At 45.8% G+C, this 27,035-nt stretch overlaps 1 protein-coding gene across 3 annotated transcripts in view; it reads left to right on the top strand.

Annotated features, from left to right (window-relative positions):
- Positions 1-737: 737 nt before the first annotated feature.
- Positions 738-27,035, top strand: part of ULK1 (unc-51 like autophagy activating kinase 1) — an 85,168-nt gene continuing 58,870 nt past the window's right edge. For all 3 annotated transcript variants that reach the window (XM_067307299.1, XM_067307300.1, XM_067307298.1), the window contains exons 1-7: positions 738-876; positions 1,055-1,270; positions 2,169-2,261; positions 2,350-2,391; positions 18,095-18,127; positions 18,864-18,900; positions 25,906-26,079. In XM_067307299.1, coding sequence (XP_067163400.1) covers positions 1,181-1,270; positions 2,169-2,261; positions 2,350-2,391; positions 18,095-18,127; positions 18,864-18,900; positions 25,906-26,079 — 469 coding nt within the window. In that variant the 5' untranslated portion in view covers positions 738-876; positions 1,055-1,180. The remainder of the gene's footprint in view (positions 877-1,054; positions 1,271-2,168; positions 2,262-2,349; positions 2,392-18,094; positions 18,128-18,863; positions 18,901-25,905; positions 26,080-27,035) is intronic.

The raw sequence follows: 27,035 nt of genomic DNA, 5'->3' as shown, positions 1-27,035 counted from the left end.
CCAAGCGGACGCGGACGGATGGCTCTGGAGCCGGGGCCGGCAGAGGCTTCTCGGCGGGGATCTTCGCGGGCAGACCCAGGCCTGGGCACCGCGACCGGCCACACGGCAACGGTCTTGTGCTAAACTTTCAGGAATTCACCCGGAACTGACCCTTGTTTTCAGCGGGTGCAGACAGCTCCACGCCAGGCTGGGGGCCCGGCGGGACCCGGCGGGAAGCCCTCCCTCCCCCCTCCCCCCCCGCGGGGGCGGCGCTGCCGGCCGCTGTCCCGCGGCGGCGGCGGCGCCTTTAAGCGCGGCGGCTCGGCCCCCCGCGCCTCAGGTGGCCGCGCTGCCGCGGCCTCCCCCGCTGCCGCGCACCGCGCTTGCGCCGCCGCCGCCGGGGCCGGCGCTCTGCCTCTGCTCTGGGCCGCGCCGCTCCGCTCCGCTCCGCGGGGCTTTGTGCGGGCGCGGGCGGCGGCCGGGCTGGGCCCGGGCGGGCGGCGGGGACCCTCGGGGCGACCGCGGCGCCGCTGTGCACAAACGGGAGCGGGCGGGGGGGGCAGAGCGGCCCTTAAGGTGGCCTGGCGCTTAAGGCGGACTGCTCGCTTAAGGTGGACTTGACCTTAAGGCGGCGCGCGGGTTTAAGGTGGCGCGGCCGCGCCCGCGGGGCGGGGCGGGGGGGGCCGGGCCGGGCCGCGCCTCCCTGCCTGCCTCCCTCCCTCCCTCGGCGCGGGCAGAGGCGCCCGCAGCGGCGGCGGGGCGAGCTGCGCCGGTCGGTCGGTCCCGAGGAGCGGATGGGGGAGGCCCGCTTCTGAGGAGCCCGCTGCGCCCCGGCCGCTAACAATGAGCAGCTCCCGGCCCGCCTGCAGGAAAAGGCAGCCCCTGGCCGGAGGAGAGGTGCGGCGGCGGCGGCGGGGCAGGGGCAGGTGCCGGGCGGCGGGGGGGGGGGGGGGGCGCTGCCCCGCGGCCGCTCCCGGCTCCCGCCCGAGCCGCCGGAGCGGGCAGCCCGCCGGGGCGCTTCCAGAGCGGGAGGCTTAATCGCTGCTGCTGCTGTTGTTGTTGTTGTTTTTCGAAGGGAGCTTCTTCATCGCCGTCGCCCTCCTCCTCGTCGCCGTCGCCTCTGCGCTCCGAAGTTCTCCCCGCGACGTAGCTCGCTCGCCGCCCGCCTCCGTCCGCCCTGGAAGCCCGCCGGCGTCGCGCCATGGAGGCGGTGGGAAAGTTTGAATTCAGCAGGAAGGACCTCATCGGGCACGGGGCCTTCGCTGTCGTCTTCAAGGGCCGGCACAAAGAGGTGAGCCCTCGCCATCGCCATCGCCGTCGCCTCCTCCGCTCCCTCTGCCTCCTGGCCCGGGCCCCGCTTGGGTGTCGCGCGCGGCCCATCGCCCTGGCGCGACGGCGGCCCGGCCCTGGGCTGCTGCGTCCGTCCTCGGCCGCCCTGCCGGACCCCGGACCGCTCTGGGGAGCAGGGAAATGTGTCTTGGTGGTGGTGTTATTATCACTATCATTATTATTACTTTGTACCCTGGTGTCTTCGGGGCTCGGGCCCCAGCAGGACCTGGGACGGGCCTTAACCTTGTGTCCCTTTACCCGAGCAGGCAAAGGCTGTGCGAGGGAGCGCGTGGTTGTGTCCCACAGAAACACCCTGTGCGCCAAAAAACTCGCCCTAAAACCAAAATAAAAGGGGTGGGGGAGGGGCACCCCAACGAGGAGGGGGAAAAAAACAACCCAAAATACCACCCAGCAGCCCAGGACCGTCTCTGAAGTGTCTTTTGGTTGTCGTGGAGTTGTTCCATCTTTGTCCTCTTTTTTTTTTCCGAGAGGAGGGGAAATCGTTCACCCTTAAATAAAAGGAAACCAATCCATCTGTGGATTTTCCATCATTAGTGCTCGGGATAAGCCCTGGTTCCCACAGTGTGTTTATTTCTAGTGCTTAACTAAGAGGATAATCATGGTGTAAAGTAATAACAAAAACCCCAACCTTGGGCTTTTCTCCTTGGGTTGACAGGCATAATTCAGGAAAGGGCAAGTCAGAACAAGTGAGGGATATGCATTAGGATATAAAGTAGAGACCTTTACTAATGCTGCAAGACACTTCTTTCAGTAGTATTAAGAGGCTGCTTATCTTAATGTAAATTAATGGTGAAATTTACATATCTCTTTAAATTACACATGCACTTTTTAACTTTCAGAAACCTGAGCTGGAAGTAGCTGTGAAATGCATTAACAAGAAAAACCTTGCGAAATCTCAAACTCTGCTGGGCAAGGAAATAAAAATCCTTAAGGTAAAGGTAGAACGAATCATTTTCTTCAGAGTCTTTGTTATATATCCTCTTTGTTCCTAGCTTATTGTCTTTGTCTTACTTTTTCTAGGAATTGAAACATGAAAACATCGTTGCTTTGTATGACTTCCAGGTAAATACATTCAATTATGGCAAAGCATTCTAGATTTGGGAGAGGCTGAGTGGAGTTTGCAGAGTTTGTTTTTAACAGATGTTTGTAATCTGGCATACCTATTCTGGGAAAAAGTCCCTCATAAGCTAGGGAAAGATATACAAACATGTCTGAGCAAATCATATATTAATTGTGTTCTGGACCACAGAGCTCTCATGCAACTGAGGTTGAGGTGGGAGCTCCTGCTGGAGTTTTCTCCCAGGATACTGCGTGGTAAAATGCAATAAGTGGTGAATATGTCTGTGTTTTGGAAGGTCATAAGTTCTTAAAATGTTAGAAATAAAATTACAGTAGTTCTGGGCATGCCTGCTCCCCCCCCCCCCCCCCCCCCCCAGTCTGGCTGTACTCCCAAGAATACTACTTTTTCATAGATGATGTAGAAATAGTGTGAGCATGACGTTGTGGCATATGATTTGTCTTCAGTTTCTCAGGATTATCATTTACATTTTTCTGTTGTCCTTGTGGCAATCAATAAGTGTTAAAAATTGCAGGAGACTTTTTTAGATTATTGTGGTTTCCCACAGTTGCTTTTTCCTACAAAGTCAGCTCTGAAGATCTACGCTAAGGGGCTGGAACTGATCTGCTCTGAAACTCAAGTTATTCAATGACTTTTTTTTTCCTTGAACTTTTAGTTACAAAGTTCTGCTGGGCCATGAGGCATGTTTTATCCAACATTAATGATGTTTAAAAAAAAAATTGCTGCAGGATATAAAAGCATAAAATGGAATCCCTGTGTTTCTAGACTGAGGGGCTGGAGTGTGATAAGTCAGGGGAACTTGTTCCACCCTAAGGTTTTATATTTATGAGCGACGGCTGTGGTGACTGCTGGCTCCACTGCACAAGTCGGGCCACCCGGGTGGCTGTTGGGTGACTTATCTGGAGCCGCTTGCCCTGTCCCCGATATCACGTGGCCTCCAGGCCGCCGTGTTTGTTGACATTCCTGCTGCTCCCGTGGATTGGCTCGGGTGGCCGCTGCGTCACCCAGAGCACCAGTTTCGGCTGGCTGGTGCAGCCTCTTTGCAGTGCCTTCTGGGCGCTGTAGTCTGCGCGCGTCACCCTCGCTCTGTGGCCCGCAGGACTGTGTCACCCGCTGCGTCTGCCTCTGCCAGCACAGAGGGTCATGGCAAGGTCCTGCAGGGGCTTTACTGGAGGCCAGGTTCTTGGAAAGTGTTTAATGCCTGACATCGCTTTTGTTAAAGGCAGATGGACGTGGGGGATGTTTAGGCTTCTCCTGGGAGAGAGGCAAAGGCATTTGGGACAGGAGCAGTTCTTGGAAATATCCTTTGGGCAAGAGACCACCTGTCCTTTGCTTTGTGAACTAGGATTTAGAGCTGGTCTTGCAAAGTCCTAAGGGAGTGACCTCCTTTGTTATGGTGCTGCAGAGTAGCACAGAGCTGGAGAAGTTTCCGCTGGGCAAGGGGCACTTGGGGCATTAGATCTCATATTTTTCATTCTCCTCCTCTGTACTCCTAAGTTTACTTATTCCATAATTTTTCAGTTGCGGGAGCATGTGGCTGTTTCTGCTCCTCCCCTATAGTTTGCATTTGCATGAAGTATTATACTGCTGGATTTGCTTCCTGCAGATCTTTCAGAACCTTTGTTCATGTCCTGTTCCTCTCCCTGCCTCAAATAACTGCCTGATAGGAAGCAGCTCAGATGCTCCACCTAAAGTAGTGAGTTCATAACTGTTATGATTGAGACAATGCATTTTTCTCATGTGATGGCAAAAGAGCTTTAGTTAAATTCTATATATAGCAGTGTAGCCTGTTGAGATGTTTGCTAGAAACTGTGTAAGATGTAGAAAAAAAAAATAGGAACTCGGGAGTGGTCCTGCTTTCAGGGCATGCCCAAGCCTGTGTTGTGTTACCAGCTTTGTCAGAGACTACCCAAGGTCATACAGGGAATCTGATTTCTTGGGCAAAATGATATGACTTAAGTTGTGTTGGGAAGCTACACGGTGCTACCAAGGTACCTACTCTGGTGGAAGGTGATCTGTAATCGCACGCAGTCTGATGCCGTCCACCACATCGACTGTGTGTGTATTGCACCTGAGTGTTTGGCCTTGCTCTGTATCTGTTCAGGAGTTGTATGAGAGTAAGCTATCTGCAAAGGTAAATGCAAATTCTGTGGAAGGCTGGCTCCTGCCCACCTTTCCTTACACTGTGGAAAAGACTGTTTCTTACTGATCTTGTTCTTCTGGTACAAGATTAATTGCTTCATTCATAGATACCTATATATTTATGTATATATTTACCCTTGAAAATGTCATAGTTGCAGTCAATTGAGCTGTTATTTTTAGGCTTTCTAAAACTGAAGAGGTTTATTCTTCTACTACAACTTCATAGGGCAAAAAGAAAAAAATAGTTCCTGTGAATCTTAATGTTGCCCTGCAGCTTTTTCTGTTACATTATTGTATTTTGTCTCTTCCCTTCCTCCGCACCTCCTGTCAACAGTGACTTTAACTTTTACTTGCATGCTCCTTGCACACAAGGAAATGGTTGCGAAAACCACAAAGGCTGTAAGCAAGTGATTACACTCGGTGATGCTTTCGTTAGCACTAACTTTTAACCAGGAAAATGTAAACCAGGCCTAATACAACTTTAAAATTTTTGATGTAATGCCAGATTTGCCCCAGACAGGCACTTGCAACACTGATATTTCATGTAGCAGCTCACTCCCTGGCACTTATTTTATCCCTCAAATCTGGGAAAGTTGCCGTGTTCCTTCTTGTTTCGTGCATCTTTGTGATATTGGTTCATAAATAATGACAAAGAAAGAAGCTTCCTAGGAAGAAGCGACACTGGTGAATATTTAATGCATAAAGGTACAGTGTCTGGACTTCTATAGATCCCCTCACTGGAGTCCTAAGAGCAATATCATTACATGAGAACGGCTCACCAAATAAAATATGCATATTTCCATTATTATGTGCTCATGTATTAATGAGAGGTGCTGTGACTAGTCTAGGAGCCTAATGAGAGAATCCCTGCTCAAGAAGCAGATAAATCATGTTTTATTGCATTTTTATATTTAGAAAGTACTCTCTAGTGTCTGTATGGAGTTGTGCTGCAGATCTTTCCTAGGCCCAAGAGGTGTTTGGCATAAAGTGAAAACTAGATTCCTCCATATGCAGGGTGCATTACTTGCTGCCAAACAATCCCTCACCCCTCGGTTGCCTTGCAGAGCGGTTGCAGTTAGGGTCTCTGGACTGCAGTAGTCTAGAGAGATGTCTGGAGTGCAGGAATTTTTTGACTCTTTTTCAAATATAGCATAATGAGCTCTTGTTGCTTAAGGTGGAAATTAATGACAATAAGAAGATAAATGATGATTTCACTTGCATGAGCATTTGGTTTGGAAATGAGGTTTCTTAAAACATAGATTCCAAAACTGTGGGGATCAGCTCAACTCTTCATTCATTTTGATACTGAAAACTTAGCAGTAACTGGTCTGCTGTGTGGGATGTATTTTGGAATCTTTTTGCGAGACTGGATGTTGAATCTGAATCTGTGATCAAAGACCACTTGAAGTAGCTAAGAGGATTCAATGATAGCAAGGTAAATCTTGTGCACTGGACTGCTTTTTCCAGCACTAGCAAGAAGCAGGCTTTTACATGTAACTAGGATATTTGGGGCAAAGGGAGGTCCTAGCTATGTTCTCTTCCCTGTGCTGTGCCTCCTGCCCCAGGAGGGTTGGTTATGTAGATGCCAGCTGAAGATCTCACATGTGACTGTGTTGGTGTTGGGCCATGTTTATTCTAGTACTGCAGAGCAAAGCAGTCCTAGCCTAGCAGCTCTGGGCTTGTAGAAAATATGTCATTCTTGGACATAACCCTTTCTAATATCCAAAGGACGATTTTTCCTGGTGAAATGGGAAGAAGCATAACTTTACTTCCCATTCTCCTTGGCTGTATGCTGTGTTCTGAGTTTCTTGAAGCAGCCTGGCTGGGACTTGTGCTTGTATGGGTATTGGTTTCTTAAAGTTTTGGCATCCCTTAGGTGGGATGGACTAGTTGTAGAAACGTAGCTCTGCGCTGTTGTGTTTTTGCTTCTAGTTCAGATCAGATTAACTGAGGGTCTGCCTTCTATAATTTTGTGTCCAGTTGGCTTGTTGGGCTCAGCAGCTAGGGATGAGATTAGAGATGCTTAACTCATTTCTACAGCAAAGGCTCACAAAAATATTTCTACTGGGGAGGCTACATCACCTGGAACTCCTAAAGAAGAGACACAGAACATGGAGTCCTTGCAGTCCAAACTATTTGTTTTCTTCTTGTGCCCATGGCTTAAGGCATGGGGTGGCAGAACAAGCATTCTTGGGCTGAATGGTCAGTCACCCAGGGCTGGTCTTGGGAAGGAGTGGAGCCAAGTAAGAACAGGCTTGTTCTATTGCTGCTGTAGAGAGAGTCCTTGTGATCAGCAGGGTCACAGCTGTTTGGCTCTGGCATTCGGTTGTGCTCTCTGCACCACCATCCTCTTCTGACACGTGAACTAGCAGCCAAAGGCTTCATCTTGTGCACGTGCCTCCTGCTGTCCCTCCAGAGACCTCTGGAGCTCTGTGTGTGGCAATGTCCTTTGGTGCGCCCTGCAGCGCTGTTCGCTTTTGCTGCAGTGCTTTGATAATGTGTGATGTTGGATGAATCAATGCTTGCTGCAGTGTCACCTCCTTGCCTCATCACCTCTCGTGCCACCTAATGCGAGATCTTCTGCTCCTCGGGCATTACTGTTTTGGTGCCCTGTCTCAGGAGACACTTGGAATGACTAAGACGCTCTGTGTCTGGGAGATCGCACTCCTGAGGTCAGGCAGGCTGCCTGGTTAAGTCCGCTTTTAATTCCCTCCCTGAGTGAAGCTGGCAAGTTGCCTTGTGAGTGGGTGTGAAGCGCAGGCTCCTCTGAATTGCCAAGCAATGTTGCTTCTGTTTGTGCTGTAGACAAGAATGGGGTGTCTGCTATATGGCTCTGTCAGCTTTCTTGCATCTGTTGAAGGGAATCACTCTGTTACTGAAGACTGGATCTGGCTTAATTTGGAGATAGAAGGGGAAAGGGGGAAGGAAATCTAACCTGCCCTCCGTCAGTAGTTTTGCAGAATGAGATATGAGAGTTTAGTGAATCAAAATGGTTATGTTTATGGCAAGCAGAGAATTTTATGGCCTTGAACTTCTGTTTATGTCAGCTTCCCTAGCTGGTACCCTGTGGAGCAGGTCACAGGAACATCTAGCAAATTTTGACCACTAAATATAGACCTTGAAGGAGTCATAGGGCTTTTTTTAGATGGAGTGGTCTTGCTGCATTTCTGAAATTATGATCACTGTTTTACTCATCATGTGTGTAAAGGCACGTACCTGTGTTCCTCTCACATGATGACGATGTCACGGAAGAGCCAGCGATGTGGAAGGTTAATGGCCTCTAAAGCTCCTGTGGAAGGTAGCATTACTCAGACTATAATGAGAGATTAAGGAACGTTTCCCAAGAGTAATTGGAAACTGGTAGGCTGTATTCACGGTTTGACAGCAAAGCCCTGGGAACTGCTGAGGCACTATTCATGCTGCTCTTCTTTAAGCTCCATCAGTGTTTCCATTATGAAAATTTCCACTGTTTAAATCCTTGTGATGAGTGAAAGCATTATGCTGGAGTGGGCAAAGCAGGGCTATGGAGATTTGGAAGGTGCCTGGGAATAGGTGCCCCCTAATCATGTTGACAGGAAAAAACACCCCTGCGTGGGACTGAATTTAGATGGAGAACCACTGTTTGAATTTCTACCAAATATCTGTTGGTCCAAACCAAAGCCCAGTTAATACATTTAACTTTGTGACTGGATTGGACTGGACCCTATGTGACGAAATTGCAGTGAAACAGAAGTGTGTGTTGCAAAGGCTCATCTTAATGCTCAGGCACGTGTAGAGAATTGAGAATAATCACTTCTCTCATGTGTCTCCCTCTTCTTTCCTCTCCCTTTTCTGCACCCGCTGTTTTCCTACCTGTTGCTACCAACTGAAAAGCTTTTGCACAGCAGGCAGGCTAGCAAACAGCAAGTGTGGGTCAGTGTTGGTGGTAGGAGTCTGAGTGAGCAGCTCAGGTCTGCTTTGGGAAAGCTCAGAGAGCAGCCCTGGCCCTTTGAAGCAGGGGCGTCTCTTCCACGAGGTGCACTGCCGTCATCACACGGCCTACAACGGGAAACGAGAAAGCACGAGGGTGGTCAGCAGAGACGGCTTTCTCTGATGTGCGAAGTCAAGGAGAGAAGTCTTTTCCAAAATAAGTATATACTTTTTTTCACCTATGTTTGTTTCTGGTGGTGTTTTTTTGCTTTTAATCATGTTCACGTAGCACTCATGGAGAGTGAGTGTGAGTGCTGTGATTTCACAAGGCAGTGTTTCTGAGGTACAGACCTAAACATACCTTGCTTAAGAGAAGCCATCTTAATTATCTTCACTGGCTGTTGTAGTTCCCTTTTGAGAACTTTAATAATGAAGCTTCCCAGCAGAATCCAAGGAAGAACCCTGCCAAGAGACAGCTTTAGAGACTCCTTTGTGCTTAGCATATAGCAAAGAGGTGCTTTAACTGTGTGGTGTCTCCTGCTTTATGAAGTGCAAGCCCTGAATACAGCCATAAACATAGAGATGCTCTTGAAGTGCAAAGCAATGATCTCAAAGCTGCCTTTCTTCAGACCTAAGGTTGTTTCAAGGGGAGCTGATAGAAATGAATCAAACTCGGCATCACTGGTTGCTTAGAGCAAAAATGTTCTGTCTGGGCTGTCCCTTCGCATGAGAATGGCAGGAGGAATTAGGTCGGCTGAGCTGGCGTACTAGAGATCAACCAGACGGTATGTATCACTTGTGGGGAATGAAAGATGCACAATTTTAAGTCATTACGGATCCTATTTAGCAAAGCATCTTACCTCTCCAAGAAGGGAAGGCCTCCCAGCCTGTGCAAATCCATCTGAGTACGCCCTGGTGGCATGGGAAACGGCGCGAGTCGCACTGGCTGGGGAGGGGTGAGGTGGTGTAAGGCAGGGGAAAATGCTGGGAAGCAGACCCTGGTGTGCTGGTGAGTGAGTGGCTTTAAAGCACCCAGTCTGTGTGTTTCTTAATGTCACTGTACCCATAACCAGAGATTTGGGTATCTTTCTCTTTGGAGGCTTTTTTGTTTGGGTCCGATACTTTTTTTTTTTTTCTTTTTAAACCTTAGTTGGCTCTTGTAGCTGACATGTTAAATATGTTAAAGCATATGACATTTTCTTCATTTTTGAAATATTGTGGTCTTAAGGCCACGTTAATCTGGCTTCTGGCTCTTGTATTTTTCTCTTAAATGAAAACTTTTGTTGTTTGAAAGAAAAACCTGTGCTTTTTTCTTTAAACTCCTTGTTGTAACAGCTTTGTGCTGCAACAATTTTTTTTTTCCTCTTAAATCTGGTAAATGAAATATGAAGTAAATGGATATATAAGAGAAGATTTGCAAAGGTCAGTCAGTCATGCAGCTGCCATGGAAAATCCAGTGGGGACTGGGCCCTTAATTTCTGCAGTTGCTTAAAATATCTCGCAGGATATCAGATTAAAGGTGTTTAGGATTTGCCATTAAACAAAACAAGCCTTTCCCAACTTTGAGTAGAACTACATTCTTCAGTTCTAAAATTGAACTCCTAGATTAGGTGGCTTTCTTTATATTTGAATGTATCTCAGTAAGTGTGCGATTGCAACTGAAATGCTCAGCATGAACAGGGAGGGAGACCCTGGCTCTTGTAGCCTGCCCTGTTGTCTGCTTCGACCTGCAGCGCTCCCTCCCGCTCCTGCTCTTTGTGTAGGCTCTTAGGCCCATAAAATGCAGCTTCACAGTATGCAAGAATTTCATTCCAGTGCATGTGACTGAGCTTAAGGTAATGGGGAATCAAACCTTAAATGTTCATTTTATAGTATGACTGTAATACAGAAAGGAGATGAATAAATATAGAACAGCAAATCAGATCTTCAGTTTATCATTGTTTTTAGAATTCTGTAGCCCCCTCTCTTGAGGGCATTAACATAATGCATTGTCATTTGCAAAAAGAAACTTGCTTTTGTTTGAAGAATCTTCTAATCTTATTCTGTTTGTTAGCAAAGGAGTAACTACTCTTCCTACTCCATTATCAGAGCAAAGGAAAGTCCCAACTTTGCAGAATGCTGCTGCTTTTTCAGTCTCTTAGCCTTGCTGGGCTGCTGCACTGCAGCTGTTGCATGCAGATGCAGCGTGCACTGCGTGCTCCCAGGCAGCAGTGCCTCCCGAAGAGCTGGCCAGCTGGGGGCATCAACTGGTGCAGCTGACACCGTGTTACCTCTGAGACAGAGCGTGATTGCGTGTGTCCCAGCAGTGTGAACCTTGAATTTGCTGTGATGCATGGGTTTTTTTGGTGTTGGTCTCACCTTGAAGTTCTGTGTGTGACTAGTGGAAGCTGCCACTTTTTCTCTATGCTCTTATTATGACATTAATCCTATATTTGAGTTTCTGTGGTTAGTCTCAGATGCTGCTTTCAGCTTTGACTTGCTGTAGTGCTTTGTTCTGCAGAGGCCCAGTCTGGCTCTGACAGTCATGTTTTCCTGTTTGAGCTCTTGCGAGTGCTGTAGTCCTCAGTTGTTGAACAACTGCTTTGAGTGTCAGGGCTTTGTTGAAAGCCTGCAGCAAACCTTTATGAAGCCACAGCTGAACGTCCCGTCAGTGGAGCAGTGGCACATACAACAGTTTGCAGGGGCCTGGAGACAGAAGGGCGGTGGAGCCCCTGGTTTGAAGGGAGCTGCTGAAAGCTTGTGTCCAGTGGAAGGTGTTGAAGGTTCTTTGGGGAACCTGAAGATTGAGCTGTTCTACCAGCAGTCCTATCATTGATGAACATGGCACTTCCTCCCCACCCCCCAGTGTCACGCAATCAAACTTGAGGGCAGTTACCTTGGGGTTTTATTTGTATGGGAAGTACTTTCCCTCCCTTCCGGAAACACATGTAGAACCAGAGGAAAACTTTCCTGCTGTCTTTAATCTGCACAGAAGTATGACTTGTCCTGGAGCAGTTCATCTGTCTCGTAAGTGGAGGGAACTGTAGTGTCTGCAATGGGACAGCACTGACCCTTTGCGTTATTGTTCTCCTGATCCTACAAAAATCCACCTACCGCAAAGCTGTCCATAAACCACTTTGGTGATGCAGGACCTCACTTCTGCTTGTCATGTATCTCAACTGGTGCTCCAAATCCTGGAGCAAGCTGACAGAAGTTTATAGAAAGCACAATGTGGTCAGAGCCAAAGCAAAAGTCTGTGAGCCTCTCTGGGTCTTGCTTCTTACCCCCTAGGATCTGCATTTAAAAAATTGGGACTCCTCATTCTTTTGGGAAGTCAAAGTTCTGCTGACTTTAGTGGTTGTAGGTTTTATTGCTGGACCTGGATCTGCCAAAACAGGCCAAGACATGAAGCAGGCTGTTGCGTGACTATATTAGTTGTTTCCATGTAGTCTTCTGGACTGTGCTTATGTGTGACTGATACCACAACCCAAAGTTTATCTGTTCTGGTATAGCCCTTACACAAGAGGAAAGCAGCCACTGGTTCCTTATAGTGTGCTAGCTTGCTGTGGTGCAGGACCTTATAGGCTGCAAGACATGAATCCCAAAGGTCTGTCCTAGAACTTGCTTCTGTCTGTCCTTAAAGCTGTCTCTGGGTTTGAGAAACACTTTGGGATATTGTGCTTCTGTGCAGAGGGGAGATTATACTACAGTAAATGAGTACTTTCTTCTTTCCTCTTTTTCTTCCTTCATCTCAGTTATTTGTTCTCTCCTGAATTGGAAACCTGCTAGAAATACTCCTGAATTCTTTACTGCTGAGTTTCAGAAAGAGTGAAGAGGGGGAGCAGGGCTGGGGAGCAGTGTAGCACAGAAGGCTCTGAGATACTTTTTCTGCATATGAGGTCATAAGTCCTAACTCAGCTATTTGCTTTAGAGCTATTTTGCGAAGGGTAAGCACTGGTAGATACTCCCACAATTCAGATGAATGTTAGTATTGTCTTTTATCTTCCTTATATTCAAATAGTTGCATCAAGAGATAATCCTTGCTTAGCATGAAGGTTTTTCTTTCCCTCTTTAGGCATTAACCTGATCAAGCCAAGGTCTGAGCTGCAGTAAAATAGCACTTAAGAAACGTAACTGTTTGGAACCTTTCTTTCCTCTCTTGGGAATCCTAGGTTCTGTTTTCCAAGCCCAGTCAGCTTGGGAACCACTGTGTTAACTAAAGGTTTTTTTGGATGACCTTGGCCTAGGAGTTGGTTTCTGTTGAGCAAAATTCTTGCACCTTGCAGCCCGTGTTCGTGACTCCACTGCCACTTTCAGAAAAGAGGCGAATGGTGATCACTGGCCAGGAGAGCCCTGGCTCCGTGAGATCCTGCTGGCAGAAGAGGAGGGTGCGGCGTGCCTCCCTGCTGCAGTACCGCTGCGATCCTGCAGCGAGCAGGGGAAGTGACACTAGAAAAACCGTCCCTTTAGCTTTCAGTTGCTGTCAAGTTTATCTTCTGATTTCAGGTCAGGCCCTGAGCTTCACTTTATGCTTCTGTTCTGTTGGTACAGTTGATGAGCTCTAGCCCCATTTACCACGATCTGCGCGCAGCGGTTATCTTTCCTTGGCAGCTGCTCTGGGTGCTGCTGATGGGGCAGGATTAAGGAGCGCGTGGTGGTTGCGTTCTGCAAGGTGCAAAGCGGGAACCTTGGGCGTCAAGGGAGGCTAACAAGGCAGGCAGCGGTGCGCTCTTCTGCAGGAGAATAACAAAAACAGTTCTGAGGGCTCGAGCCTGTGAGACTCCTCTCCTGCAAGCAGTAGGAGCCTTGTCAGCCGTGCTGTGCTCGTGGGCGTAACGGTGGAGCCTCCAAGCATTCGTGCTGCATCCCCCAGTCTTCCTGGAAAAGAGGCTAGTTCTGTGGGGTCGAAGCCTTTCTTTCATAAGTTTTTACCCTGTCGTCCTATTAATACTAGTCTCATGCAGACTGGTGAAAATGCTGCACTGCTGAGAGTTTTGGAGGTGTTGTGTAATTAAAATTATACTGTGGTTGGGTGTGGGTTTTTTTATTATTGTTTTGGTTTTTTTCCCCCTTCCTTCTCCCTCCTTAACAGCCTTCTAAATTTGGTAGCAGCCCAGGCTGGGGCAGAGTGCAGAGGAGGATTTCTCCGAAGAAGTTTCCTCTCGCAGACTTTTTAAGCTGTGGTAGGAGGATGACTAACTGTGGGTACACCCAGACATTTCCCTTTGGACACACCTAAACACACACTTTCCAAGAAGAGGATCATGCCACCTTCCAGTCTGGGTGGAGAGAGAATTTAAAGGGAGACTGAGTTGCTGGGCCTTAACATCCATAACGCTATCCTGCAGTGTCGTAGCGAGGCGTTTTAACAACATGCTCTCCGAGGGTGATTTCTGTACTGCTAAATTAAGCTTCTTCATTTCTTTGTTCTCTGCTAGCAGATGTGCGTTAGCTGTAGACAGTAGAGGCTGTTGCCTATTTTTACACTCAATTAAAGTGTAACTTCATCGCTGGGGCCTCTGCTGTAAGAGCTACAAGTCAGGCAATGATCCAGACTGATTAATTGTCGGCTTAATGTCTTTGGCAGAGGCCTTTTGGTGCTGCTGTGGAGCACAGTCAGGGCACTGCTGCAGACTGTGATGAGGGAAGGATTTAGGGGGGTGGTTCTGTGCCATTCCCGTAGTTGAGGTCATTTGGTGACAGAATTAGCCATCGCTGTATGGACTGGCATGTGTGAGTAAGAGGTCCAAAGTGAATTGCCTGTAGCGCTTCTTGGACATGAGCCTCTGCAGAAATGCAACAAATTGTAGTATCATTCTGGTTACTGATGTGGAAATGAGTAGGTTGGGCATTTTGTTTCTCTTCAAAGAGGCTGGTAGGCTGCAAAGTTTTGTTTGCAGCATTTTTCCTTGTTTTGTTAATGAACAAATCGTAAATATTGTGGAAGGATAAAAATGGAAAGAAATAGCCTCTGCTGCTGAATCAGCCTGAAAGAAGTCCTTTGGCCCATTTGAGGAAACTGGAAGTCTCTTTGAACAGCTGTATCTGTTGTAACTAAGTAAGCTACTGGCTGAAGGCTTTTTCCAAACAAGAGCTTGTTTCTGGAGGCCTTCTTAAAATAAATGCTTGGTTTAGGTGGCAAAACTCTTACAAATATCTTTCCAGTAAGTGATCCTTGAAATGCTGAAGCTGCAAATGTGAAAGTTGTCTCAGCCCTGCTGCAGGCAGCTGTGCTCTGGAAACACAGTCGGTAAATGTTCTGCTGCTGCGGTGGTTGTGTGTACAGCAGGGTGTTGGTTCGGATCAGGAGCGCTTTTTTGCAGCAAGTCTCCCAATCCTCTCTGCTCCCTGCACTTTGGCTTGCATCAGCATGGCCTCGGAGTCCATGGGCCGGATTCATTTTGGGGGAAGCTAAGGTGGAAGATGGGCTCAGGAGTGCACCTGGCGCTTCCAACTGCTAATGGACCATGGGAGTTGAGTAGAGCTACTCTGAAATAAAACCCCTGAAATGTAGTTAGCGTTGATGTTGAGTCCTCGGCGCCAGTTGTTTTGCTGTACAGATCTCTCCTATTGTGTTATGCTATTTGTTGAAGTAGGTGTAGCCAGGATGAAACCCATGCTTCCAGTTTTGCTTGTGGGTCTTTTTCCAAACTGAAGGAACACAGTTTCTGTTCTCATCAGAAATGACAGATGCTGAACACAACTTTTGCATGAGGTTTGTATTAAATGTAGTCAATGGAAGAATGCTGCCTAATAAAACTTGAATGGGCAGTGAGGACCATTGCCAGTGGATGGACAGGGCAGCTACCTACTTGCTGCCTTCCAGACGCATTGCAAGCATTTCACTCTTGTGTCTTCACCCTCCCTGTGTTGGTGGGATAAAACCTTAAGTATGAAGGTCACTTTTCTGCTAGGGAAGTTGAGCAGAATGTCTCCCTTATCTGGGTGTCCTTATTTAACCCTAGTCCCTAAAGCATTAGAAGCTTATGTGTACACGCTGGCCAAAAATCAATGACTGGCTTTATTATGTTTGTTTGCAGTGGCTTTAAATGAAGTGGGAAAACAGCCAAACTGTACAGTGAGCATTAGTTCTTGGCTAATATCTAAGAAGTTATTACAAATATCTTCTGGATTTAGCTTTTATAAGCCGAACTTCCCCTTCATTTTCTGTACAGGTAATAGTATACTAAGCTTCCCCAAACCCTGCTGGCACTGTACATATTAACGGGTAGAGGTACTGACCTGCGGTGACTGCAGTGTGTTTAGACAAGAAGTGTGTATGAGAAATTTTGTGGCAGTGATGAACTCCGTGTGGGCTGCAAAAAACACTTTAGCGACTTCCCCTGTGTTCAGCAGTTCCCCTGTGCTGAGCTCTGTGCCCTGCAGCTGCACCTTCGTTCCCCGAGCAGCTGGTTGCAAGGCAGTTTCTGATATATCCTCGCATCCTGGGGTTAGTCCGTGACTGGAGTTCACAGAGAAGTGAAAGGCCTGGACAGCTCATAAATCCTGACCTTCCGCTGTTTCCACTAATGTCAGTGGGAGCTGGTGGGCTTTGAATGCTTCTGAAAAATTTCCCCCAGTGTTTTGTCACGTTTGAAGCTTGTGACGATACCTGGGGTTTTCTGCCTATGCTGATTCCCCAGCTTAGTGCTTTTAAGCACAGACTGTTTCCCCACTTCGTCTGAAGCACGTGTAAAAGTGGATGGCTTAGCACATGCTTCTTGTAAATGTGGGAACTGGAAAACAAGGCCTGGTCTAATGCAGTTCTTGTCATTCATGGAAAAGCGACAAAGGCGCTCTTGAAGTATCACATAAAACTGCTTATAGGACAAACAAGGGGACCTTTTAAAAAATTCGACTTGGCTTGGTAGTGAGAATAGTTGTAAGAGTCGGGAATTGCCACCCCTGCAGCTGGTGACCATCTTGAACCAGGGAAACCATTTGACATTAGGCTGCTGGGCTGCCAGATATTTGCGTGCACCGTTTGGGGGAAGGCGGCCTGTTTTGCATGCAACTACGGCTTGAATCTTTCAAATTGCAGGTAGTTCAGGTTCCTAACCTCTTACCATCCTTCCTCCACCCAGTCTTGCAGCGCTCATCTGGAAACTTGGATATCATGTTGTAAGGTTAGAAGAGGACTGCAAGAGAAATGATGGAAGGTGGTGAGGGTTTGAGGTGCCGACAAAGTCTGTTTGCTGCAGGCTTGACAGGCGGTGAATCCTGTGGGCAGACCAAGATGAATGGAGCTGAGAGCAGACAGTGGAGGCTCGTTGAAAACTAAAACACTGGTAGCACGGATATTGGGACTTTTTGAAATTTTAGTCAAGGTTAGAGGAGGAATTGGGTAGGCAGGTGCCTAAGCGGCCTGTAAGCAAAGGCATGCTCCCCTGGAGCTACGGAAATGTAGGGAAGCCTTTTGCCCTGCCATTGCTTTCAGTGCTTCTCCACACAGGCAAGTTACTGCTGCCTGCAGTTGTCCAGGATGGGGCCTTGCATTGGGGAGTGATTTTTAGCATGTAGGCTTTTGTGTAGTAAGTCTGCCCAGCTTTCTTCTGTCTGACTTCTGTTTCAGCAAGAGCATTTTGAGCTATTCAGCCTCTGGGGTAGAAGGGCTAAAACATGTGGCTGTCTTCGTGTTTGTTCTCTGCCCCGGCTTTGGGAAATGCTGCCCAGGCAGTGGCTGACAGTCACTCGTGTCAATGCCCTTGCTGCCCAGCAGCCCAACTTCCCCATACTGCTCCTTGGTGCCATATGCTTGTGGGGCACCTCTTGTACATGCTTCCCAAGACAGGGAGCCAGTGAAGAAGTTCAGCTAAGGCTGGAGATAACTTTCAAGCTTGAAAAAAGCATCGTAGTGCAGTACCCATAGCAAACTTTGGAAGATCAGCTTTTGGTCTGGATGTTGGTGCTGACGTTGATTGTCATGATGATCCAGAAAGTCTTAGCCACCTGCTAGTAGTGCCCTGTTAAATTTATCAGCACTCTAATGCATTTTTAGAAATTGGTTATCCAATGTTGCGTTCTTGCCCTACATGGCACAATGTATCAAACGGATAATTGTGGTGTGTTCTCTTCGTTGTATGTAAGACCTAAAATAAAAGTCTGATCACTGTCAGCCACTTGAAGTGTTGGTCTCCCATTTCCTGATGTGTGATATTATTAGAATAAAACAAGGGCCAGACTGGTATGCAGCTACTCAGAAACATCCCCAGAGACATCTCTTGCATCCCTCCTATGTAGTCCAAACACTAGAGCCAAACTTCCTCAGCTTGAAGGCAGCTTTGTTTTGTTTTCCTTCTCTTCCTCCCCTGCCCCTTAAACCAAAGAGGATCTTAAGCACCTTTCAGCCAAGGAGGCTGAAATGCAGACCCCAAAGTTTTGAGCGATCCCATCATTCAGACTGGTGCTGCTCATATGGGCATACCTACTGTAAAGGGCCATGTTAAATACGGAAATGATTAAGACTCTGAGGTAGCGTGCCAGCATCCGCATTGCATGCCACTGTTAATCCCAAGAGTCGGAAAGGAACATGAAGACCCAAGCCACAATAGGGGATATTTGCCTTGTTAAATGGATGCACACTCAGAAAGGAATAACATGTTTAAACTGGTGTGAAATTGTTCTCTTATTGTTCCCTTTTTCTTCCCCCCCCTCCAGGAACTGGCAAACTCTGTCTACTTGGTTATGGAGGTGAGTGCCTTTTTTAAACTTGTCACACAAGTAGTGCTTTCTGCTCAGTCTGACCTGTGATGCTTTTGCTAACCTGCGTACCTGTGAGAACTGTAACAGCGTGGGTGAAGCTAGCAGCCAGCAGGATTTTTCATATTACTGCTGTCAAAGGTCATGCTGACACAGGTTTAATCAGTCAGACTTCTTTATCTCAAGGGTAAAATGGATGTTACTGGGTAGTACCTGCTTCAAGATTCATGGAAGGAAAACTGTCTCCACATAGTATGGCTGCAGAGCTTGTAAACCTTTTGTTTCCTCTGCGGTCTTCACTCTGAAGTCTTGTTGACTTTCCTTAATGACATGGAACATAATATGGAGAATTTCAGTATTCCTCTGTAGCTGCTCCCAGGTTTTCCCTCAACCAGTTTTCCGCTGGTCTTTCAAGTGGTGACCTTTCTTCTTTGTTTTTGCTTTCATTGTCTTTCTCTCTCTCTCGTGCGCGTGGATGTTCACACACACATACAAAAGCTAATGTATGCTGGTATATCATAATGCAACTTAACATACAGGGGAAATGTGACAAGAGGAAGCTACTGGAATGATTTTTTTTATCATCTTCTGAATATACATTTTGTCATATGTGTGTTTGTTTATACTTAAATTTTATGAGACGCCTGCAATCCTAGAGAAGTTTGCTGCCTTGTTTTTTAATCTTTGCTTTCCCTCATGCTAACTGACCTTTGTGTTCTCTTTCCAGTACTGTAACGGTGGTGACCTGGCAGACTATCTTCACAGTAAGTACAGCAGTATGGAGAACACCCTCTGTATTTGGAAGGAAACAGTAGCTGTTCTAGCTTGTTAAAATTGTTGGAGTTTATGGAAGATCTAAGTAAGCAGATGGGATATCTTTTTTTCAGTTCCTGAAAAATAAACAGAGTATCATTGCTCCTCTTCTAAAAGCTTCACCCTTGATAATAATTTGAAAACTGAGAATACAAAGCAAACAAAAACAATACAAATATACAAAGAAAACAAAAGTTAGGTGGGATGACTTGTCTTTGTTATGTAGGTCAGTAATGGCTGAAGGGTATGGACTGTTGTCAGCAGTTACCTATCTATTTTGGTTACAGTGGCCTTATAGATAAAACATATTTTAACTCTGCCAGTGGCATGGTTTGTCTCTTTCTCAATCACTGGAAAAAATTACTTGTTCAAGCCTTGTATCTGCAGGGTTTGATCAAATGAGGTTCCAAGAATATATTTGATTTGCTTTAAATTTTCCCCTAAGGATGTCCCCACATCTATTAAAGACAGCTCTGTCCAGTGTAAACTGGAAGCCAGTGGTGTTGTGAGGGTGACAAAAAATACTAACTTCAGGATCTTTTGGATAACACAGTGCAGTAAGCAGATATCTGTATCTGGGGTGCCTTGAGGAAGCTTTCAATGAGACTGAAGAGCTCTTTTGCCATCAAATTGAATGAAATGCGCTTTGCGGATTATCCAACTGCGACTAAGGCTTTAGTCTCGCAAGCTGTTCTTTAGTTCAGAGCAGCCCATTGCACAGGAACAGGATCCCCGCCTATGCAAAAATCGCCCTGCACCTGAGCACCTCTCCAGTGACCACATGAATCCCCTAAGCAGTGGGAGGAGAACATGTTTAACAAGTTGCTTTGCTGCAGTCAGACACAAGCCTGTATTTTACCCCCATTAAAAAAAAAAAAGTTCTTGTTGTTTTGCATATTAACTAGAGGATTTAAGTTGCCTCTTCATATTTAGTAATCTTACTTCTCGTGTGGCTGTGGGTCATGGTTAAATATAGCTGTTCATATTGTAAAAATTAAAAGTCAGCTAGATAATATTTCAGGCTCTTTATTTAAGGTATATGATGCCTAGAAACTGTGAAAATTGAAGGATTAAAAGCTAAATTGAAGGATTAAAAGCTAGTATCCCTAGAATGATTATTTCAGGCTTGATACTACTGTGTTACATTCTATTCATACACAGTAAGGAATTATGTTTGTGGATTTTTTTTATTATTTTCAGAAAGGATTTTGTACTTGAAAAAAATGAAGGGATATTTTTGCATTTCATAAGTTTTTATTTATTTAAAATATGGATGAATCAGAAATGACAGGCACTTGTGTTTTTAAGTTCAGGTTTAGTGTGCTTTGTCTTAGTTAAGTGATAGTGTTTTGTATCCACTGGGTATTGCTGTGCTTTAAAGAGCTTCTTTCGTAGTGCTATGAATATCAAGTGAAAATATTTTTGTATATGATACCTTTTTTTTTTTCCAACTTGAATGCAAGTTGAAATTTAAATAATGAAATGCCTTTAAAAAATAGTCAAGCTTTAGTTTTGTCAGGACCCAGGCAAGTTTTAAATAGAGAATGGGCAATGAATTATGAGTTGGGAGTGGAAGTCAGCTGGGGGAAATGGGTGAGCTCGGATTCCCTTTCTGCTAACTCTTCCAGGCTCTGTAACCTAAATTCCAAAGTTTCCAGGTCTGTGTGTCCAAGATGTTGTTTACATGTAGAGGCAGGCTTCTACCTGTTTTGTGACTTTTTTCCAGTGACTGAATTGATGGGATTTTTGTGCCCCGACATTAAATATAGTCCATTGAGAACGTACGTGGGATTTATCTAGTTCTCATGCACATGAAGAGAACAGTGATGGTAAAGCACTGAGCTGTGCACACTTGCTGCCGAAGCTGCATATATAAATGGGAGCAGAGGCTCTGGCTGAATGGCAAGCCCCTGACATGGCTTTAGAGAAAATCTACCTATTCATACTACTGCTTGTGTGTGTACAGCATGGTATTTTCACAAAAGTGTGGCATGCTGTGCAATTAACTGGACTATTAATAAAGCTCACTTTCTTGCTTATCAAATGAAACTACTCAGGAAATTGGTGGCTAGTTTGAGAAAGTGACAATGAATTATATTTGCCAAATAAAATTCAGTTTTACCCCAGCATGAATAGTTTGAATGTTGCCTGGGCTAATACTTCATCCTACTTTGAGTTAATTCTAAAAAGTTAGGTTGATCTCTGTTTTTGTCTATAAAATCCTTGGAAGCTTATCTTGGAAAGTTCAAATTTCTTCCAGGGTATTTTACTGGTATGCAGGAGGCTCATTTCTACTGAGCAGTTATTGAGCTGCTTCAGTTATTTAATAATTGCATGATGGTATTTAATTGCAAGGTCTACTTTCCCACTGACTCCTCAGACGTTTTTGCTGGTAGTTCCTGCAACACTTACACAAGCTGCACATGCAAATCCCCCATTTCTCATTGAACGAGATGCTTGTAAGCTTCCCAGTCCATTCTGCCCTCTAATTACAGGCATTAGGCAACGTGGTAATTCTGTGTTGAGTCAAAAGGCACTCTAATTCTCCTTGTCTTCATAACTGGAAGATGTGCATATGTGCACGTTTCAATGCAATATGCATTTGTGTTGGATTTCTCTATTGGTCAGCCTCATCTCTTTGATACAGCTTCCTAAGGTTGTATGTGTTCTGTTGAAAAGAACTAGTCTGTGTGCTTCTCTTTTTTTTTTTTTTTTAATGTTACGATGCTTTTCCTTTTCTGATGGATCTCTGTAGATGTTGGCTTCATTTAAAATTCATTGAAGCTGAGCGTGACAGATCTCTGCAGTGTATGACAGAGCTGTGGAAAGTATTACAGAAGTTACTGTTCTCACTACAGGAGTAACTGAATGAAATTCTGTGCCCTCTGATGTTCGGGAGGTCAGATCAGGTTGATCTAAAATTCCCTCTTTAAATTCTCTGAATTGGCACTGACACAGGCAGTTATGAACAGTTCATAAGTGCATATTCCTGATCTTTCTAAAAAACTGCTTCCTGGAGAACCCGTCTCTGTGAAGAAAACTTCACATCAGAGATTAGTGTTTCTTTATTAGACCACAACACATAAGGAGGTGAAATTTTCTTTTAGATTATTGAATCCCAAATGATCTTGGGGGCTCTTTTGTAAAGCAGAGGTGTAAGGCATTTCTGTACAACTTTTCTCCCTACAGCAGGGTAATTAAGAGTCTCTATGATAAGAATAGATCTATCTAGAATAAGTCTTCTGGTGTGTCCAGAAGACTTTACAAGGGTCACATTACTGGCGTTCAGGGTGGATGGAGCCCAGTGAGGTTATAAGCTGGCACGATGGGCCCCAAACAAGTCAGCTTAGTTTCTTTGCCTTCAATGTGATTTAGATTGGGCCCATGTTAAAGAGATAGTTGTGACACCTGTGGTAAGAGAAGTTATTTTTCCTAAATAACTTTTTGAGAACGATGTTGTCATGTAACATTGCAGCAAGTGTACTCCAGTACGTTTACACTTGGATCAGCTATCGAGGCCTGTTTACCGCAGCGTACCTGGCAGCCTCTTGGCAGGTTGAGTGGTCGTTACATCGCTGTGCAATGCTCTCCAGGTCACTTGTTAGGTGGTTTCATCCTTCTCCTGTGTCTCAAGAACTATCAGGCACACAGCCCTTGCGCTGACCGGCTGCAAATATTTGTTCTGCTCTCCTGACCCATGTAGCAGCCGTTCCCAGGGCAGGAAGCTGAGTGCCCTGTCCCTGAAGTGCAGCCCACGAAAATAAACACAGGGATATTATTACTTCTCAGTAGTGGCGAAGTCAGGCTTGTGAAAGTGTTCCCTGCAAGAACGTGTTGCTGACTGCAGATGCTCGGGGGGATGCCCAGGCTTCAGTGCAGGCTTAATGTGGACAATTTTCTGGCAAAGATGAGAGCTGGCCCCTTCTTGTAGGGACAGAAGTACAAGTTCCACATTTAGGATGTGGCAGGAAAAGAGTAAACGGTTGCATTTTCTATACTTGTTTTGTTGGCACCTAAACTGCGGCAGTCTTCTGTATGTTGTCCCTCCTGCTGCTGATGGGTAGTTGGGCTAGAAGACCTTTGGCTGACCAATATCTGAATGTTTCAGATTTTCAGAAATTGTTCTAGTGGAATATGGCTGATGTTGCTTTTTCTGACTTTATAGAAAGAAAATCTGATGTGAAATCAAATCTGGTAAGACTGAAGTAAATCAGAAAGACATGTCTCTGGGAAGAATCTGTCTGTGGTGGCTGCTGTTGTTGTTGGATTTTTGTTGTTGTTTTTTTGGCCCTTCTCTGCAGAGATTCTTGAAGCCTCCAAAAGTGTCAGTTGTATTTATTTCTTTGTCCTTCAGTTGGAGATCACTGCTGCCATTCCCTAGACTGATGTGCTGAGTATGAGAGATAAGACCTCGTGTTTTTCTGTGTTATGGCGAGTCTGTTGGTGGAGGGAGGTAAAAGGGTATCTCCCTGCACTCCCCGAGTAGCTGCCTGCCCCTTTGCTGTCACTGAGGGAAGCTTCTTGGTTTCACGCTCTTGCCTCGCTGCACTACTGCAGCTTGGTAGCTTCCCTAAGACAGCAGATGCACTGGGGGAATCTGTCTGCGGGCTTAGAAACTGCTCATGTTAGAGAAGAAATATCTTTGCAAGCTTAAGACCTTCATACAGAACTTCTGTTATGTGGAAAAGCTTAAATTCTGCAGAAACTGGAAGCTTAGAGGCCCTGTTTTCTCTGGATGAATGGATTTTCTGACCTTGGTATTAATTTTTTTTTTCAGTGTAAGGGGTTAGAGCCCTCATTAAGGAAGCCTAACGTGTTTGCTGGGGGAAGGTGGCTAGCGCTGTGTTAGATTCTTATAAACACAAAACCATATAAAAAAGAGGGTAACACCTTAAAAATGTGGCATGCTGTTGGAACTGCAGGTCAGAACAAGGCTCTAAAGAATACGGTTCCTCTGCTAGAGGCAAGGTGTATTTAGCCAGGAGTTCATTATCTGGCTTTGATAATGTTAAGTACTGCCAAGTTTCAAGTCTTGCTTCTTGTTTGGGAGATAATGGTACAGTCAGACTGTCCTTTCCTGGGCCTGAACTGAATTGGGCAAAAAATTTTGGAGCCCTTGCTGCTTTCTTTAAAGGCAGTGTCTCTGTTTTAGCTGTTCCTGGATAATTTCCCTGTCTCAGTTCACTTGGGACTCTATTTTGTGTGTCGCGAGGACAAATAGCGGGTAGGAATGCGAAGTGTGCAAGGACCACAGAGAAGGGAATTGTAGAAATATTTTAGAGACTGTTTGTTAGAAGCAGAAGACTGAGCACAGCTAAGCCATGATGCCAGACCTTCAGTAGACAAACTGGTACACAAATGACTACCCTGATATACTTCAGCTGGAGGTCTGTCATTTAATGCACTCATGGGGAAACCCTTGTTGCAGATGAGGCAGTACTTTTCTGGGGAAGATGCAAGTAGGTTTGGTAGGCTTGCGTCTCAGCTGCCTCTTGATCTTTAAAATCCCTTCACAGACTCCCCCCTTCTTGCACAGGAGTCTTTTGAATTCCAGCTGAGTGCCAGTTCATGGGGGGGGGGAAAGGCCCAGAGAGGAGAGGGAAACTCTATATACATGTGCACTTGTGTCACGTGTATGAATCCGGGACCAGCTGGTACCCACGGTGACATTTTAGCTCTGCTTGTGCCTCTTCTAGAACAGTAAAGTTTGGGTGCGGTGGGAGTTTTTCTATTCTAAATGCTGTTTAACTGACCTTTGTCCCTTGCTGTTTCCCATGCACATATTTTAAAAGTTAGATTTTTAATTTCCTGTGTTGTGTTAAAGCTGCCTGCAGCCTCGTCTGTGTTTTCATAAGGATTCCTCCCTTCTAGCTGACTAGGTAGGGTAGCATTTTGAAGCTCCTGCCGGCTTGGTATAAAGTCTTACTAGAGAGCAGCTGGAATAACACTAATGAAGTCCCAAGTAGTTTACAGGGGGCTTTTACAAAAGAGATGGTTTATTTGAGTGGAATGGTGCTTTTTTTTTTTTTTTTTTTTTTTTTTTTGTCTGACTTGTTCAGTGACTGCCAACGAGGCAGGCCATGAGCACTATTGATCCTGCGGCTTGTTCAGCAGACTGCTCCTAACTTTGGCAAGAGTTTCATACATATGGCTCTTAAAATAACTAGCGCTAACGTCGTGTCAGTCTGGCTACAAGAGCCTGTTGGGCATTTTTAATCCCTTCAGTATTTCTTAGCTTTCACACCACAGTTCTTGGGAAGCCTGTCTCACAGGAAGAGTGCAGTTCGGTGCTTCTACATTTAAAGGGTTTGATGATTAATGTTTTTTTAAAAATATATTTACTTAAAAAGGGTTCTGAGCCAGTCTTGCTGCATACCTGTGGATGCAAGACTGAGAGTGTCAGGTTGGAGTTTGCAGGGACCGCTTGGTAGGGATACTTTGTTAGGTATCACTGAGCTATGGTTCATCCGAACACTGGCATGGGGAATTAGCATTATGGTTTGGCCTAGCGGGTGATGATGCACCAAGGTTAGGCCTAGCCTTGGATTCAGTCGAATGCCTAAGTTACAGATGCCTAGCAGTCATGCACCCTGACTCTGTCTGAATTGCCTCTGAAGCCCTAAACTCATCAAATGTCATTTTTGGACCAAGCTGATAACTCAAGTTCACTGCTCACTGCTGGCCTGAGTTCAGCCTGACCACCGTTAGACTCCGAGGGCTGAAACAGCCCTGACCGCAGTGTGTATAAAGCTGTGGGGAGAAGGGAAGGCAAAGCTCTGTTAGTACTAGTCTCTGTAGTAATTGTTCAGAAATTAGTGTGGTGAAGAAAAAAGCTATATATGGAAGTAAAAATGCCAAATTATGGCTAATTGCTGCGGAGAAGCTGCCCTCTGGGCTCTTCAGAGAACTGGCATTATGATTCTTTGATCTGAGTGTCTTTTTTGTTTCCTCCCTAGCTATGCGGACACTTAGTGAAGACACCATCAGGCTCTTTCTCCAGCAGATAGCCGGTGCCATGAAAATGCTGCACAGCAAAGGCATCATCCATCGGGATCTGAAACCACAGAATATCCTCCTTTCCTATGCTGGAGGCAAGAAATCAAATCCCAACAACATTCGCATAAAGATTGGTAAGACCCTGTTACAAGTGTCACCCTAAGAGCTCTCAGGAGAGTTTGGTAACTGATAAATGGCAAGCCTCAATTTTTCTTTTGGGAACTGTCTAGATGAAAAAAAGAATTTCTATGCTTTTTAATATGCCCTAAGGTTTTCCAGCTTGCTCTGTTAGTTCCTCTACTAGAAATAACCAAGCTCAGCTAGCTTCAGTCTGTCTCCAAGCAGTAGGAGCAAGAGCATTCTGCTCTGGTAGGGCAGAGACTAATGCAAAGTAAATTGGACCAGTCTTCCCAGCTTGAATGGTGCCTCACTTGGTAAAAACAAATACCACTCTGCCCTAATTGACTTGTAATCTTCAGCCTTGCCAACAAATGAGTACCTGTAGTGATTTTTGTCTGCAGCATTTAATAGAATTGAGGTAAAATATTGGTGTCTTAAGGCCTAAAACTAGCTGCTGGCCTCAGAGATTATAATGGGCGTCAGGCACGGTTGTTTCCACTGTTTGAGTTAGAGGAAGGCTTCTCAGCTGCATCTTGAAGAGGTTCAATTTTGGCATATTAGGCACAGAGGGTGGCAAGCAGTACAGATGGATTGGCAGCTGGGACAAATGCTCCAAAAATCCAGTCACTGAGCACAGATGTCCCCTGTGGTCCCTATGAAATGAGTGCTAGATAACATCACTCTCAATACATTGACATTTGTCCAGTTATGTTACAGTTCACAAGCTGAAGCTGACGCCAGTTAGATAAAACTAATCCTTGCCTGAACCCTGTCCTGTGGAGAAAGTGTTAATGCTTTTGTTTGTCTGAGAAATGAGGTTCAGTGGAAAAGCTTGTTTGAAACATTGCTGCCATTTGGCTGTAGCTGAAGCATTTGCTGAAATGCAGAGGTCTCTGGAAGGTGGAAGTGACTGGAGCTATGGAGACAGGCAGGAGGGTGCCTGGCACAGCACGCTAGCTCACGAGCACGG

The sequence above is a fragment of the Apteryx mantelli genome, chromosome 17, assembly GCF_036417845.1.
Source record: "Apteryx mantelli isolate bAptMan1 chromosome 17, bAptMan1.hap1, whole genome shotgun sequence".
NCBI classification, from domain to species: Eukaryota; Metazoa; Chordata; class Aves; order Apterygiformes; family Apterygidae; genus Apteryx; species Apteryx mantelli.
This window is presented reverse-complemented; position numbering and strand designations above follow the sequence as displayed.